This window comes from Cimex lectularius, unplaced genomic scaffold (assembly GCF_000648675.2).
Source record: "Cimex lectularius strain Harlan isolate CLEC.00 unplaced genomic scaffold, Clec_2.1 scaffold64, whole genome shotgun sequence".
Taxonomy (NCBI): Eukaryota; Metazoa; Arthropoda; class Insecta; order Hemiptera; family Cimicidae; genus Cimex; species Cimex lectularius.
Window position 1 is genome coordinate 1659799 of NW_019392702.1, and position 17304 is coordinate 1677102.

The window sequence follows — 17304 nt, forward strand, 5'->3', positions numbered from 1 at the left end:
AAAAAAAAAAAGAAAAGTGGTTCAAGTGAGTAAGTGCTTTAGCAGATAGGGCATAAATGATAGTGAATAAATACTTGGAGGGGAAAAAAACGAATGGAAGAAAGTTAATATGTTCTAATTTGCGTTTAGACGGCGTAAGCCAGATGTTGGACTCCCTGCTAAAACTGGATCGGTGCCAGGGGAAAAGAGGATTTGTCCTGAAGCAGCCGGGTAAAAAATTGGCCGAAGGGGGAAAATTGCTACGGCAAGGAGAGCAACAAAGGACAACAGGCGTGCGAAGCATTACCACACGGACCCAGTTACAACTAGGTCAAACGCTAAGCAGAATATATCCGCTGAAGTCCAATTTTACTTTTGCTCTAATACAATACAGCAAAAATGATGGAAATTAAAAAATTAATAATTATAAAAAGCCGTATAAATTTGTAAAAACCTGAACTCGCCCCAGATCATTTTCTCGGTAACGAAGTGGAATATTTCGAAATTTTGGAAAATTCATATTATTTAAACGTTCTATTTAACATGCAATTTAAAAACGGTTATACTTTGTGTAGAATTTCAAGAAATCAGGGATAAGAAACCCAAACTTAAAAAATTTAAATTTAAACCACCTGCCAGTAAATGTTTTTGTTGTTCTAAATGGAATCGGACCGATAAAGAAAAAAGCGATATTAGTTTTTAATGGAATTATTGATTAATGGATATTATTACACTTTTGAATTATTATTAATCGTCTATGCTTTTTATGATTCCAAGTTAAAAATATTAATGCTCTTGAGGTCTGCAGGTTGATTGATGAACCTTGGAACTAGGACGCTTCCGAAGATCCCGGTCCGCCTAGTCTCGCCGACTGAAAACGTAAACACAACATTAATAAAGTTGTTGTTTACCTTTATAGAGTGTAAATCATTTTACTTACTGTTTAGATTAAAAATAAATAAAATCAGCTAAATTCATCCTTTCCAGAGCGAATTTGTCGAGTGAGTTAATTAGTTTATTTAAATTGTTCTTTCTGCTAAAAGAATAAATTTGAGTAAAAATTAATTATTAATCTTTCCTTAAAAATATGTGGTGTTTAGTGACCGTTAGTTAATGATTATTCGGAGATCGAGATATGCGGTCTGGTGTGACGCAGGTTTTAGAAAAAACATGTTCTTTATCGTACCAACGTTTCGATCTTTACTGAGATCATCTTCAGGCTCAAAGCTTTTTTTTCCATGTAGATGTGTCATTCTTGTCTGTCACTCTCGACACGACAGACAAGAATGACACATCTACATGGAAAACAAACACTTTGAGCCCTGAAGATGATCTTAATAAAGATCGAAACGTTGGCACGATAAAGAAAATGTTTTTCTAAAACCTACGTCACACCAGATCGCATCTCACCATCTCCGAATAATCATTTTCTTAAAAAGATGGTTTTAATATCGCCCGGGCAGATGCTTTATATATAACTTTATTTATAGCCCAGTCGTGGGTGTGCCGCGCTCTGCCACCTATAACGGTCTTACTGCGGTTTAGGGACACCGCAAGTCTCGATCGACGAGAAGGCAGTAGTACACCGCAAAAACTCCGAAGGTTAGAGAGGATCATTTTATTGCTCTTTGCTATAGGTAGTCAATTCTAAACTGTCCGTCATGCAAAGGTAAAGCCCTAAAACAGTCGTCAGAAGGCGTCGTGACTCGTGTCTAGACCTGCGAATCAGGTTCTCTACTACTAGAGATGTATTCGCAAATCAGAATCTCGTTAGGACATCTTAACAATGGGGGGGGGCTTTCCTGTTCACAGATTAGTGCTGGTTTTATGCCAATCGGATGACCGGGACGCGGAGCACGCTTTACTTAATGTGCCATGTGTCTCAGCCTTTTCAAAGACAGTTATGGTATGGAATTAACGCCCATGCCTTAGTACCGAATTGATTATCATATAGAATGGATCTTTGACCGCACTAAGGTACATTGAGGATGTTCTTCTGGAAGTTGGGGTCCCATTCGCTCCATTTATTCCTGTTAGTGCATGGTAATGCAAGACCGCATATAGTTCGAGTTTTCATCCGTTACTTGAAGAAAATAGAATTGGCCAGCGCCTTTTCCTGACATTAGTCCTATAAAACACTTACGGAACATGACAAAAAGGTTGGCTACGCATCGTTCGCCGCTTCAAAATGCGTTGAACAGCTTCAAACCGAAGAAAAATGGAATGTCGTCTTTCAAACCATCATAATAAATTAATTTTTATTCAAACCCATGAATTTCCGACCTCGTAACTAATATAACGTTGAAAATTCATATAGTTTGAAACAAACAACAAACGACCGGATTTGTTTTTAAGTTCAATTCAGCAAACCAACGACTGAATGTGGCGAAAGGCAGAAACGCATCTGGCTGAGCAAAAAGGTCGGAAACGACCAACCAACAGGGAGGATGGTCAAACACTCGACTTCCAGCTAGCACTTAACTTTATCGATTAAATCTGGTCCCCTAGAAACACCTGAACCGTTTTTACCCCCATTGTAATAAAACGGAGGTGTTTTTATTCACCTTTAAAAGCAAAATGGATGAGCATAGTTTAACCCCTAAACCGTTCACTATATGTTATAAGTATTTAGAAGTAGCCTGAAAAGCTAATATACTAAAACATAATTATTCGACAATACTACCTTTTTTATGTAATTAACTATAATAATAAACTACTTTTCAATTTATTAGAAAATGGCCACTAGGAAGGTAGTGCCGAGTAGCAGCGTAGTATTTTTTCATACTCTTTTAAAATTAGGCTCTGGTTTACTTACAAAAAAGTTTTAATTATTTGTAATGGAAGTGTTCATAAAAAAATCATAAAGGATGAAATACGTTATGGTAGCCATTGCACATACAGGAAATCCTTAAATCGGGATTTTCTTAGGGATTTCCTCCAGCGAACCTTCGTTCACAAAGAGGATTTCCTCAAGGAAATCAAGGCCTAGTTTTTAGTTGACTTGTGGTGGTTGTTGGTTGATCTCGTGGTTTTGGCATCAAGGCGGAAAAAGAATTGATTTTTTTCGGGATTACCCTCCCACCGCGGCCTGAAGGACACATTGAGGAATTCCTCAAGGCTTGGACTGTCCAGGCCGAACAAAGGTACCGTCAGATTTAGATTGAGAATAGAACTATCAAAGCTGTCGTCAAATGATTTTCGCAAAGGTAATGTTTTAATGTGATAATCTAGTATTGGAAAACCTATGAATAACCTTCCTAAACACGTTAACACGTGTAGGAGATGAAAATTTTCAACGGTCACGTATGTAACTGAAGTAGTAAAGCACTAACACATTTAACACGACACAACGGTCGCGTGAGCACCCTGGGGAATATCTGTAAAACTTTTAACTCCCTTGCATTGTTACTCGATTCTACGTCTTAATTGATCTATTTTGACATTTGTATGAATGGAATAGTTATAACCGAAAGAGAAATGGAAAAGGCGGGACTTTTTGAACTTCTATTCTCGACGAATACTCACATAAATGAGACCGTCATCGTTAGCAATTGATCAATCGTGCTAGACCTACGTGACGGGTTGACAGGACAATCTTTTGTGCAATTGTGCCATCACGACAAGACTGAAATGGACTAAAATAAAAATTGGCGGTCTTTTTATTCATAGAAACATTATCAAGTTTCAAAACTATTGCAAAACAATTATAAGCAAATACAAATTAAATTTTTCTCTAAAGGCTGTTCTTTAGTCATTAATACTCAGGACGCCCGAATTATTTCAAAGACTAAGATTAATAAAGTCGCATTTTAACTCTTTTATGATTATAGTATGAGACTTCACCAGAACACATAACTACAGATTTAAGTGTTATTAGGGCTCCTCAGACTACATTAAACTTTAGGCCGTGTGAGAAAGGCGATAAACTGTTCCCATAGCTCCAGTTTGCCTTTATAGAACAGCTAATATTCAATTCATGTATGCAGTAGAAGCAGCACGGAGTTATGGGTACGACCCTAGACTCACAAGTTACAGAAGAATGTCATGCCTTTGAAATATAGAAGGCATTTTGGCCGTTGAGTGACATTCTCATGTCCCAACGTTGTACTTTCGAACTCCTTCTTCTGGTTCTTGCAGAAGTGAACGTTTTCATATCGTTTAGCCGTAAAACCAGCAGGATCAAGTTGTTGCTCCTGTTATTCACCATTTTCAGATACTGAAGTAACTAATGCCCAGTTGACCAAAGGAACATATCACACCTCGTCTGCATTACTACTAAAATATAAAGACATCAAATAGTGGAAAGCCAAAGTAGGAACGACAAGCGACCCATCAGCCTCATTCCAATATTTTAGAACTTCTGCCTCAATTATTGGAGAGGTTTAACTTTACATTATTCAACACCAATTTATCTTCCGGATCAAATTCAAGGGGCATCAAGGATCCTAGTCAATTTTAGTCAAATTTAAGGATATCGTTTTGAATTTTTATGATAATTATTACACTCATATCTGCACTACCGAACCTGTCTTATTAACCAGTATCCGTCGGCCTTAAATCCAATAGTTTCAGAAGCTGTTGTCCCAGTACTCTATTTCTCACAACTTTCCAACAGGTAAGGCAGAAACCCAACGTACTACAAATGTTAACTGTTGACATATCAAACGCAAAATGTCTAAACCGACAAGCTACTGGTCTATCCTATCAGAGATTCGGCTTCTTCATCTAAATTTTGCTAAATGGAATGTGACACAGGTTATTGACTTACTGCTTAATGATTACAAAAATTTAATCAAATATGCTCGCCACGCCTGGCGCTATCGCCAAGAGTTAATATTAGAATTTAATTTTTGAATATTTTAAAGCCTTGTCTTTCTAAATTGCTGGCCCAAATAATTTATATATCTATACTTATTGTAAAATAAAGAAAGAACAAAAATTATTGTTTATAATGTATGTTAGTAATTAATGTAATTATTAAAAATTAAATTATCAATTGTAATATTTATTTAAGGATCGTTTTTTTTTCTTTTTTTCTTTTGTACTTTTTTCTCTGTGTCGACCAAAAATTTAAGTCAAATGAAAATCGACCTCCGGCAGACGGACCCTCCATGCCGTAATTTTACTTTAAATTATATGTGTGGCGATTAGTGGCCGTTAATCGATATTTATTTAGAAATCGTGAGATGCGGTCTGGTGTGATGTAGGTTTCAGAAAAACATTTTCTTTATCGTGCCAACGTTTCAAAATTTATAGAGATCATCTTCAGGGCTCAAAGTGTGCGCCCTTACGAGAGTGCCCTTAGGACACGACACGCAAGAATGGCACAATTACACAGAAGACAAACACTTTGAGCCCTGAAGATGATCTCAATAAAGATCGAAACGTTGGCACGATAAAGAAAATGTTTTTCTGAAACCTACATCACACCAGACTGCATCTCACGATTTCTAAATAAATATTTAAATTATATATTATCTAATGTTTATAACTTTTCTTTTTTGCAATAAAGTATTATTATTATTATTATTATTTATTATTACTGGTCTATCAGCCACCTTCCATTGTTTCCTAAGATTTTGGATTACACCCTTACTATTAACGAGGTTTTACTGAATACTACCTCTGAACACAATTCGGCTTCACTTGCGTGCACCAGCTGCAGGGTCCTTGACACTTCGAAAATAAAATGATCGTGAATGTTCATCGAGACTCCTTGTCAAACTAAAGGCTCTCCTTTCAAATTCCTTCTTTAGATTATTTATTACATTCATGTCTGCACCAGCGAACCTTTACCATTGTGATGATCGTTCGGAAGAAAGAAATCTGCACTGTGGAAGAGAGGGGACGATCATCGCAAACACATTGGAAAAAGAGTAGATAAGCGGAATCCGGAAAGGAGTATGCTGGCAGAAAGACGTCCTTAATTTTAAAGTTTTGTGCTATAGTGAAAGATTTAAGGTACTTATATCTTTGCAATTCATTTCGGTTAATTTTGTATTTTGTTTAAAGTTTTATCTCTGAACATTGCCTAGAAAAAGATTACCGTTGTGCTAGAAAAAGAATTTCTCCAACATTGTTAATTTTCCGTTTGTTTCATGCCAAGAAGAGGCCTTTTTTTTAAATATATTATTTAGCTTATGTTATATTTAGTTTTTTTTATTGTATAAGATTCCCCATCACACATCAAAAATGGTTTCCAGCGTCAAAGTATGCTGTCGTCCCACTAGTAGACAGTGCATTAGCTACCCTATAAAATATGTCCAAACGCTAACTGATGATCTATCAAATTGCAGAACATTGGCAATGGTGCAATTTATTAGTAATCTAAGCACCCACGTCTAAGTAAAAAGATGAAACACCATCTGGAAATAAAGTCGTTAAAGTCAGATACCACAAGTTCTACTCTTTGCTAACCACAAATCACCTCTTTCTTTGAGAATAAAAAGACTGATCTACCTCACTGTCATCTGTCCAATATGGTTGTACGTATATTAGATATGCTCGACCTCCAGTCCCCACATAAAAGGAGAATAAACTTACCGAAATAAGACACTAAGAGTAACTAGGGCATCTCTCTCACAAAATCCCCTACCGCTGATAGGTCAAAGATTTCCAAAACGAGAAACCAACTGACATAAGCAGGATCTATCGCTGGGCTTTTACATGCTAAACTTTTGAGGGTTGGTTAATTATTAAATAAAGAAGGACAGTTAATTAAAAATGAAAACTCAAAACAACAACAAAAATACAAACGGTAACTCAAATTCCTAAGGATTCAGATCCAAATTGATTCAGAAAACTGACTTGCTGAAAATAGCAGTCGAACTGAGATAAGTACGAAATACAAAGGGCTACATCTATCTGGACACGGCATGAAGTCACTGATGACATTATCGAGAAATCCGACCGGCGTCTCCACGGCAATGCACGCACCACCTTGGCTAAAATGAAAACACGATAAATTTCAAAAGCTTTTATCCGCTTGTCTATATGAGCACGCAAATAAACATATTTTTTTCATTCAATTTCCATTCATAAATTTAATTATTTTCATGTTATTTATTAAATATGGCATGCAATGAGCGAGGGAGATGGAAATGGGTTAGTAGAAATCATATTTTATTCAATGATATATATCTCTCAATCGGGGAAACATTTTTTGGGGCAAATCAGGTACGTAAATTAACGAAATAGAATTCTCCACGGTCACATCTATCGGCTCTTACCACGACGGTGAATTTTCGCAGTCACGATCGCTTATAGGAAAGGCGTATCCCAGACCTCCGGTCTTATCGATTCAGGCGAAAAGTTTGCAGGAATTTCAGCCAAATCGCGTTAATATTTCAGAACCCGCTTTCTTCAATTCTACATGAACGTCTGCTTTCGGAAGAGCGGGACTGCCGATGTTTCGGACCATCACCATCAAATTACCGACCTAGCTAGTCAGACACGGAGGTGGTACTGCAACATTGAACAAAGAGAAAATTTATAACTCCTACCTAGGAATTGAAGCAAAAATCAAATACGTCAGATTATTCCTTAATTAAATATTAATTTATTATGGATTAAACTTATTATTAATTTTCAGAAAATACCAAAAATGAGTTGTCACACTCGTGAGCAAACAGTAATCTCCTGCGAGGGAATATTAATACAGGAAAATTAAACTCAGTCCATGTTCGACTAGCAGTGTGCATATAGAAGGAAACAAAATTAATTAGAATTCCTCTTTCTTTGTATACACAATGGATATTCTACTTCAGAAACATACTCAGCATGAGAGGGAAGTAAACCAACTTAGGGCGAAGGACAAATGTTAGTTTAAACTAGTCTCCCTCCGAAAACATTTACCTGACCCGTGCGGGCGAGACTGAGAAATGAAAGTTACTTCCAGCTGGAACAACACTGGATCCTGCTTCACCGAGTCGTGGCCCATGCACCATAATAACTAAGAATTGTTTTATATTTTAACTGTAATAATCCTCGCTGTGGGATGTTTTTCCTCTTCGTACGTTTATATTTTAATTTTCAACTTACCCCACAGACTAATGGTAGTAATAATGAAAAGGATACATTCTAAGGGATCCGTTTTTAGACCCGATCGCCAGGAGCCGCTGGATCGGATCGAAGGCCACGGCAGTTGGTTGGTTGGGAAAACCATGGCGAAAAGTCTGAAAATAAAAAAGAATATTATTAGGAGAAATCAGTTTATGTAAGGTATTTTTTTTTTCAAAATCCACAAAATACGCTATTAAAGTACAATTATAAAAATAAATTATTTGGAGATTGTGAGATGCGGTCTGGTGTGACGTAGGTTTTGGAAAAACATATTCTTTATCATGCCAACGTTTCGAACTTTATTGAGATCATCTTCAGGGTCTGGGATTTATAAACACTGTTTAAATTTACAAATACATATAGGATGTAGAAAAAAAAGGAAAAATGAATGTATACAATGCTAGAAATTTTAAATTCAATCAAAGTATTGAATTAATTATTGGCTAAACACACATAAAAAAATAAAAATATTCAAAGTTTACCAGGCTCATTGGAAAAATCCCTGTATCGAACATAATGAAAATAAAATGATTCTATTTGTCCTGAGACTTCATAAGGTCAGAGGATTAATAACTCATTTAAAAAAAGAGGAAAAGGTTTATTTATTTTTAAAGAAGGAGCAAAGTTTATTAAACAATTTGTTTAATATTTTTGTTTTATTTAATTTTTTATTTTATTTTATTTATTTTATTAATTTATTTTTATTTTTTGTAAGAAGTAGCTAACTTTATTAATCAATTTCTTTAATATATTTTTTTTCTTGTATGAAGTAGCAAAAAAAATTTTTTTGTTTATATTTAGAAGAATACCACACTTTTCACTTGGACGGTTTGCTGTAATTGAAAGGGATAAAAAAATTTAACCTTACCAACTGAGAATTTATCGAACAGTGAAAAGAAAGCATATAAACTTATAATTCCAAAATTTTTGATAAAGCCAAAACCAAAAGAGAAAATGATGAATTTTGAAAAACCACACAATGTAGAAATTGAAATAACATATACAAAAAGAGAGTGCACAATGGAAAGATAAAACAAGAAAGGAAAAACCTGCAGCTCTTCTATGATATAAAGGCTCAAAGGGAATGGTACAGGAAGGAATGGGCGCAAAAGAGCCCTAAATTATTTCAGGCTTGAAAAAAATCAGCAGACGGTATTTTTTATGTTGCAAATTTAATATTTTAAACAAGTGAGATAATTAGAGACCGGATTTTTATGCAGTTGTGTATTTTCTTTGCGACCACATACGACCGAGGAAATCAATTATCTATCCGAATCATGTATCTAGGAAGCTGTAGGTTAAATTTTATACAGTATATTTTTGCATATTTGATGAATATCGCATAAAATTGCATATTTGAAGGAATTTTACTTAAAATCGCATCTATCGCGCAAAATATTTAAAATATTATATCGGTTTTCGTTGGAAGCATGAAACAAAAATTGTAAAAAAATAACAAGTTGACGAAAAGTTGGTTTAATTAAAAGAAAACTGAAACAGGCCGCAACGTCGGTAAGAGAAAATTCTAGAAATACCGATAAAATGATGTAAAACCCCTTCTTAGGTTTTATTTCAATGTTCAATATTCTCAGAAATTTTAAGTGAACATAGGCACTATTTCACGGATGACAATTTAGAGAAGTATTTGTTTATTAACATTAATTATAATCAATTAGTTAAATTTAATTATGTAAGTGAAAAAGTTTTTTGGTAAATGAAAATAAGTGTCCGCGGTTTAGGTTTAGGCGTTGACACGGCGCTCTTCACTGTAAAGGTCCCGGGTTCGAATCCAGCGACCCTGTCGAGCAGGGCCGCTCGATTCTAACCCGACATATTTACAAAGGGACTTTTTTCAAAAACACCGGCCAAGGGTTCAAATAACCTATAATGTAATTAACAAATATATAATAAAAAATCTTTTAACGTAATAATACTGCATATTTCAGTGCTTTCAATTGCATATTTTGGCAATTTTTACTGCATAAAAATCCGGTCTCTGGGGATAATAACAAGTTTGTTATTGGTGGTCAATTGGATATTACAAAATCTTCTGACTCAGTTGATCACTCTCTTTTAATCCAAAAACTTTCAGAAATTGGAATCACCGGTACCTCTCTTAAAATCTTTGAATTTTATGTTAAAAACAAAACTCAATTTACAAAAGTTGTAAGTTTTTTAAGTTTACAAGTTACAAGTAAGTTGTAAGTTTACAAGTTACAAAACTCGAGTTACAATACATACACTTTCCGAGGTACCTCAGGGTACGTACTCGGCCCTATTTTCTTCTTAATATAAATCAATATTTTAAAACTTAAGATAAAGGGTCAGCTTTTAATTATATAGATAGGCGTTGAAATGTTAACATGTGTGACGTATATTGAAAAAAATGGGCAAGAATGCTTCCCTGCGGAACACCAGCCCTAACGCGTATGTTTGTTGGACAACAAACATAAATACATGTCATAATGATCGACTAGTAATCACTGTACTGTCTACTCTCTCACGGGCTTAGATGTTCCTCATATCCATGAGAGAATGGACAACTCATCAGAGTGATCAAACGCTGATGAATTTACTATTTTTAAAGATTGTCCATGACAAAGTAAACGGAGAGGAAGAAATCTCTTTGAGAAGGGAAAGATAAAAAAGGTGGTTAAAGCAGGTTTCTATATCGTTTTATAATATTTATTATTATTATTTTTTTAAATGAGAATGGGTGGTCTCCAGCCTCCTTCTCAATAATATTTAGTTGAGCATCAACAGAGTAGTATGTAATAATATAACCCTACCAAGCAAAATAGACATCCAACAAAAAACAAAACAAGCAGAAAATCAAGAATTCTTTAACCGGCGACCAAAAAAAAACAAAAACAAAAAAAAAGAACTAGAATTTCGGGTTACTAGTGGGACAAAGAGGAAAAACATGCATGTTTTTGGGATAATCACCAATGAAAAACCACTTAACAGAAAACAATTATTAATAGATGACCAATGGCGACTATGTCTAAATTAGAGAGAGACAGCGTTACAATAGAGCTGGCAATAGGTTCCTAAAAAGTTATTTTATTCCTGAGAAGAATTCTGTGTTTTATTAACGAAACGAAAATCTCCAAGAAAATAATGAGCAGAGATCGGGCAAAATATGCGATAGTTTAAGTGCAAAAAGGGGTCCATAAAATTCACAAAGGAAAAAACAAAAATATTTATAACTGATCATATTTCGACTTCTAATAGACTATTTATATTGGGGTAATTTAACAGAAATAGTTTGCACGAGTACTGTAACAACCTAAATTATTGTTAATTATTATTACAAAATGAGAAATTGCAACTTTTATATAACAGCAAATAAATATACCAAGTTTATAATTATAAGTCTTTCATTTACAACTTAAGTACATAATAGAACTAAACCAATAAAAACTTACTCAACTGGATAAGCAACTTACACAAACACCATTTTCTTTTATTGTATGCTTAATTCTGATGGGAGACGTGCATTCCCTAATTATCGCCCTTTAATATACTGTCATATTGGCAAAGTTAAACCGTAATCGCTGTATAATCCATAAATCTTCCTCGATAAAATTATAACACAAGGGGCAAATGGGATTTGGCTCTACCTTGCAGGAATTGTAGGACAGATTAAACCTTTCGGCTCTTGCTCTAATAATCGGCTTACAGACAGGAAACAACTTTCGAGGTTAGTTCATTCAACTTCAGCTCTAACCGCTAAATCTGATACGATGGTGTTGAAATTTTTTACCTGGTGACGGAGCATTTCATTTCAAGGCAAATATACACCTAATCAAACAATAATCAGTGTAGATGTGATGTAGTAGACCAGATGTTTTTAATTGTCGAAGTGGGTCAGGGATGTAGTCCAACTGGGCATAGGTCGTCTGCTTACTACTTCGCCGATCTAGTTCCTTTAATTCGATTGTAAAACTATTTAATACTTAAGAACGGATCTGCTTGGGTCGATTTTCCATGCAAAACAATTTTTTGTGTGTGAGATTTCACCTTGTAGTCTGCGTGGTGAGAAACCTGTGATTTGATCGTTCCAGATCATTTTGCTCTGTCTATCCTCGCTAGCTTGATGTGTTCGTTACCCACACTGAAAATAGCAAAAAGCCGATACGAATCTGAAAGACCTATTCAGCGAGGTGCAGACCAAGATTATCAGAACGACCTTATGTAACCTTAAAGAAGGAAATTGTGTGATAATTCCGATAAAGAAAATCTGTAAATCTATTTATTTATCGTGTAAATATCTAAGCACTTACTAAAAACCAAGAATTGTTACATAATTAGATTGTTGGATGCCTTATGTTATTCGTTAATAGTTTAATAATCGCCATCATATGTTAAAATGGTGCAATTATCTATTTTTAAACTAATAATAATAGTAAAGGAGTAAATTTATTGAATTTATACATTTTCGTTTTTACATTTAAATTTACAAAACACATTGGGCATTAGTCTGTCTGCCAGGTCTATTTTTAAACTAATATAATAATAATAATAATATAATACCTTGCCGGCGGTTGAGGGTTTTAAATTGCTAGATATCCCACCGTGAGCATTACCTACTGCCTCAATTATCGAAGATCTGGCCTTGTTGAACAAAAGAGAAACACCGTCTCTGATGATCAAGGCAGAATTCTTGCGAATTTTAAATAACTATCCCAATTATAAAGTTTTTTATACCGATGGGTCTAAAAATGAAATTGGTGTAGGGTGTGGGATATTTGCTGATGAGTATAACTTCAGCTGGTCTCTAACGAATGAGGCTAGCGTTTACACAGNTAATTTTATTAAATTTTATGCAATTTAAAATGGGAATTTTGTATACATTTGGCCTTCCGAATTAAGAATTTTAAAAGAAAATTAAAGCTTTGGATGGCAATAGGATAAATTAGATAACGAGTGAATGTTTGGAGTCAGAGCTTTATAGCACTCAGAAGAGATATAGCTAACCTAAGATAGAAGGTTTGGATGTTAGGGCGTGAAATGACCTTAGCCGTTAAAACGCCCTTAAAAATTAATAATAATAATAATAATAACAATAAAGAAGTAAATTTATTGAACTTTATACATTTTCGTTGTTACATTTAAATTTACAAAACACAATGGGCATTAGTCTGTCTGCCAGGTATACTTTTAAACTAATGTTGGTATAAATAAAGTGCATTTGAATGAGTTTTTAATTTGAATGTGAGTTAAGTGTAAATATGTTGCTAAATTAAAATGAAAATTGCAGTTATAATGTCCAATTATTAAGTTAAGTTAATAAGCTTAAAAGTACAGTGAAACCTCTTCTAACGGACCCCTGCACAACGGACACCCCTCGTAACAGACCATTTTGTCTGGTCCCGACTCAATGATATAGGAAATCAATGTATTTTGCAACCCTCTACGACGGACACCTCCCTAATGGACGCGGACACGCAGTTTTTAATGAAATAACGGACAGTTTTTTTTGCTTTTTCTGTGACTATTTATTAAATTTCCTTAATTACACACATAGAACGATGCTCTTGCAATCTGCTATCCCAGAATCAGTGTAAAAGTTATCCATTTTCCCCTACTAGCCCTATTCTCTTAAAGAAACCGTTTCCAGGTAAAACAATATCCCTTCCAATATTATTTTCGAAGTTGATATTCAGTCTTATTCTTTCTCTCCGCCTAGCATGACTCTGAAACGGAAATTTTTAGACTTAAAAACCAAAGTTGAAATAATTAACTGTCAAAATGAGCATAAATTAACGGTTCGCGTGCAGGCCGACAAATTTAAAATAGGTAAAACTCAAGCTGCCGATATTACGAAAAATAAAAATAAAATTTTAAAACAGTATCGGGTTGGTGATGTATCACATCTTGCTACCAAAACATAAACTTTTTGAAAATGTACATACTTGTTTAAAATTACTTTATATTAATTTTTTTGATGTTTCAAATACATATAATAAATTAGTTTTTAAATACATAATAAATATACATACAATACAAAATAATAATAAAGTAATAAATAAAATAATAATAATACAAAACAATAATAAACAAAATAATAAATATACATTCTTATACATATTATGGCAATATCGATTATGGAGTGGATTTTGCTCATAAAATCTACAGTTCAGTTACCGACCGAACAATTCTTCGGTTCCCTTAGCTGTCAGTTGTAGAGGGGTTTGACGTAATTGCATTTAACAATCAAATAAATTTGAAAGAAGAGTAGATAGTCGAAATCGAATGTAAATTGACTTCTAATTGGGATCTCAGCCCCTCATCGTCGTAGTACCAAGGAGTCAAGTTGTCTTTTTTCCTGATTATTTTAAATAACTTTTTCTGTGAAAAATCTGTTTATTGTTATTATCATTATTATTATTGTATAGCTGAGATCGGCAGTCGGGAGAAGAAAAAGGCACGTACGTTTCCCATAATAAAAAAAGCTCGTTATTCTTTGGGAGAAAAAGGGATGCCTGTGCGAAGTCCACCACCACGGGTCGTAATACAAAGTCTAATCGTTAGACTCGGAAGCACGCAAACCCCTCCTTTCAACACAAGTCTGCACCACAACTGCATCGATTTGGCCGACTTTCATCAAACGGTTAAAAATCCGAACGATAATGAAGAGGTCGTTACACCTAATGAGCGGACGGAGTGGTTAACAAACCACTTATTTTATATACATTTTGTTCATGTTAACGTGTAATTTTATTTTCGAAAGAGAACACCTTTGAAAAAGTACAATCGGAGGAAATTGTGTAATATTCTAAAAATCTTAGGTACCTAAATCATTTCTGTTAAATTTTAATAAAAAGTACGTATTCGATTACTGAAGTTAAGTAAAAAACAATTATAATCTTAGATAATATTACAATTTCCTTGACACCCTAGATTATTGAACGATTTGTACTGTTTCTTTTATAGAAGTCCTCCTCTCTATTTTAAATGAGTTGAAAGTATATTGAGTTATGTAAAAAACAAATAAAGTCATAGATAATTATAAAACTTTTTTAAATTCTTAAATTTTTGAAACTATGTATTAAATAGTTTTAAATGCATTGAGAAAGTCCGGTACAATTTTTGTTATCTAACGAACATTGCAAAAAAAGGCGTTGGTCCTACTAAACCCGCACGGCATATCACACGTGCGGGTTTAGTAGAACGATTAAGGACCCAACCTCAAGCATTTAACAAATCAGATAATAATTAATGATTAATAAATAATTAATTACATTTATTAACATAACTTATTTCTTATATTTATTTGTTTTTAAATTTTATCAATAAAGAAAATTAGTACCAGCTTTTTGTAAATACACTGACTTTCAACATCGTGAGTTCTGTGTAGTTGATAACCTAATAATATTAGGTTATTATTCTGTAATAAAAGCCTCATGGTTTCTCAACTTATATTAAATCAACTAAAGCAAATGATATCTAAACACTATTAAATATTAAAAAAACTTTCAATTAATTAAGGTTTTTAGTTGAGATAAAAAAGTCAGTGTCACGAGCGGGATTCGAACCCACGATCTGACTTTCTCATCTCTGACTTTTTTTATCACAACTAAAAACCTTAATTAATTGATAAAATATTAATTGGTCAAGAGGACCACGAAAACTAGAGAAATTAAAAAAATTATTGTCAAAATCACTCGACATTTGGGTTTATTTGGAATTTCTGTTTTCCAGTTAGGCAATACAATCCTCACTTTGTTAAAAACCCATTATGAGTAAGTACCGGCCTATGTTTAGTTCAAAAACGTGGGCCGGAATCTGTATTAAAGTTATTTGACAGCGATTGCAAGACATTTCTCAATTAGAAATATAACGTCGCAGTACCCGTTCAAAAGGTCAAACATTAAATAAATATAAAATTGTATAATTGGAACAATTTATAGAAATAGATAACAAACTATAAGGATTATTATATATTAGAGCATCCAACTAATGACTAACTACGCAATGAAATTACGCAATATTTAATTACATAACGAAACATTGAAGATGGGTTGATTCAAAATAATTCTACGTAATTATATATGAAGATAAAAATGTTTCCTTACCGTAAAAATACCTAAGCATATTATATACATTGCACATTAAAAAAAACCCTGGATCTTGCACGAAAAAATGGCCAACTTTGGACAAGCGTATTTTCACAGACTTTTAAGACACAGACCTGCGCTAGATCTCATTTTTAAGAAAATTTTGCGCTGAACAAGAAGTCTTTTAAATGTTTTCCTCGCATCAATTATTCATCAGTGAATTCAAAAATTTGGGAACATGTTAATTTTTGCGCTTTTTATGAGAACTACAAACTGAGCATTGGAGCCAGAAAATCGTTCTGGAGCGGCGCCTGATAGTAATCGATAGGAACTTTTAATAAGCTTTCAAATACACCTTTAATAAGCTTCTGGTATTTTCCTAGTTTCTTAATTTAGCGCAATAGACTTCATATTTCTCCTAAAAATACCGGATCATTCACTGTCGTTGCTACAATTCCGTTTTCTTTGTATCCTAGGTTATGGTCTCCGCATTCGAAGATGATATGGGTAGATGTGTCTTTCTCCTCGTTGCATGACTTACAAATGGGGTGATCATTGATTATACCCATGTTTTTGATGTTTCATCAGATGCCAGGGACTGGTACATAGTCCTATCGCTCCTCTGAGTTTATCCTTATCTAACTGTAAAAGTGAGTTCGCCAGTATTGGTTATAGTTGTTTTATCATGAGCTTACTGCATCTAGCACCTCTAATGTTTATCCACTTCTCCTTGTTTTTTTTTGTTTTTTTATAAATTCTGTGATGGAGGATTTGTATGCTTATTACTATCCCAAGAATAGGTTCGGGGTCTATATACGGTTTTGCCGATACTCTCTAGACGGTGTGTCTGCCTTTTCGTTAGCAGAAGATTTCATCAGCACCAAACAGGATAGATAAATAAATTGCAAAAAATGTAGCATACACCAAAATAATCTGTTCCTGACTTAAAGAAGGTAATATACACTCTTGTTCTCATACAGTTAAATTGGACAAATAAAACTTTATAGAATCACCACTCAACTTATTTACAATATTGCAAACAAATGTGTGGTGATTAGTGACCGTTAATCGATAATTATTCAGAAATCGTGAGATGCGGTCTGGTGCGATGTAGGTTTCAAGATAATCTCAATAAAGATTGAAACGTTGGCACGATAAAGAAAATGTTTTCTGAAACCTACATCACGCCAGACCGCATCTC

General features: G+C 34.0%; 1 protein-coding gene and 1 long non-coding RNA gene across 7 annotated transcripts in view; both read right to left on the reverse strand.

Annotated features, from left to right (window-relative positions):
* LOC106672482 (syntaxin-binding protein 5) overlaps positions 1-17304 on the reverse strand; it is a 160470-nt gene that overhangs the window by 53530 nt on the left and 89636 nt on the right. For all 6 annotated transcript variants that reach the window (XR_002910125.1, XR_002910124.1, XM_014403949.2 and 3 more), the window contains exon 2: positions 8056-8153. Coding sequence is in view for 4 of the 6 variants with exons in the window: in XM_014403949.2 (XP_014259435.1) it covers positions 8056-8153 (98 nt within the window). In the remaining 2 variants the exon portion in view is untranslated. The remainder of the gene's footprint in view (positions 1-8055; positions 8154-17304) is intronic.
* LOC112126664 lies at positions 672-8049 on the reverse strand. Its single transcript, XR_002910126.1, has 3 exons — positions 7209-8049; positions 920-1015; positions 672-850 (listed from the first exon to the last, which is right to left on the reverse strand). It is a non-coding gene; the product is annotated as an uncharacterized LOC112126664 (long non-coding RNA).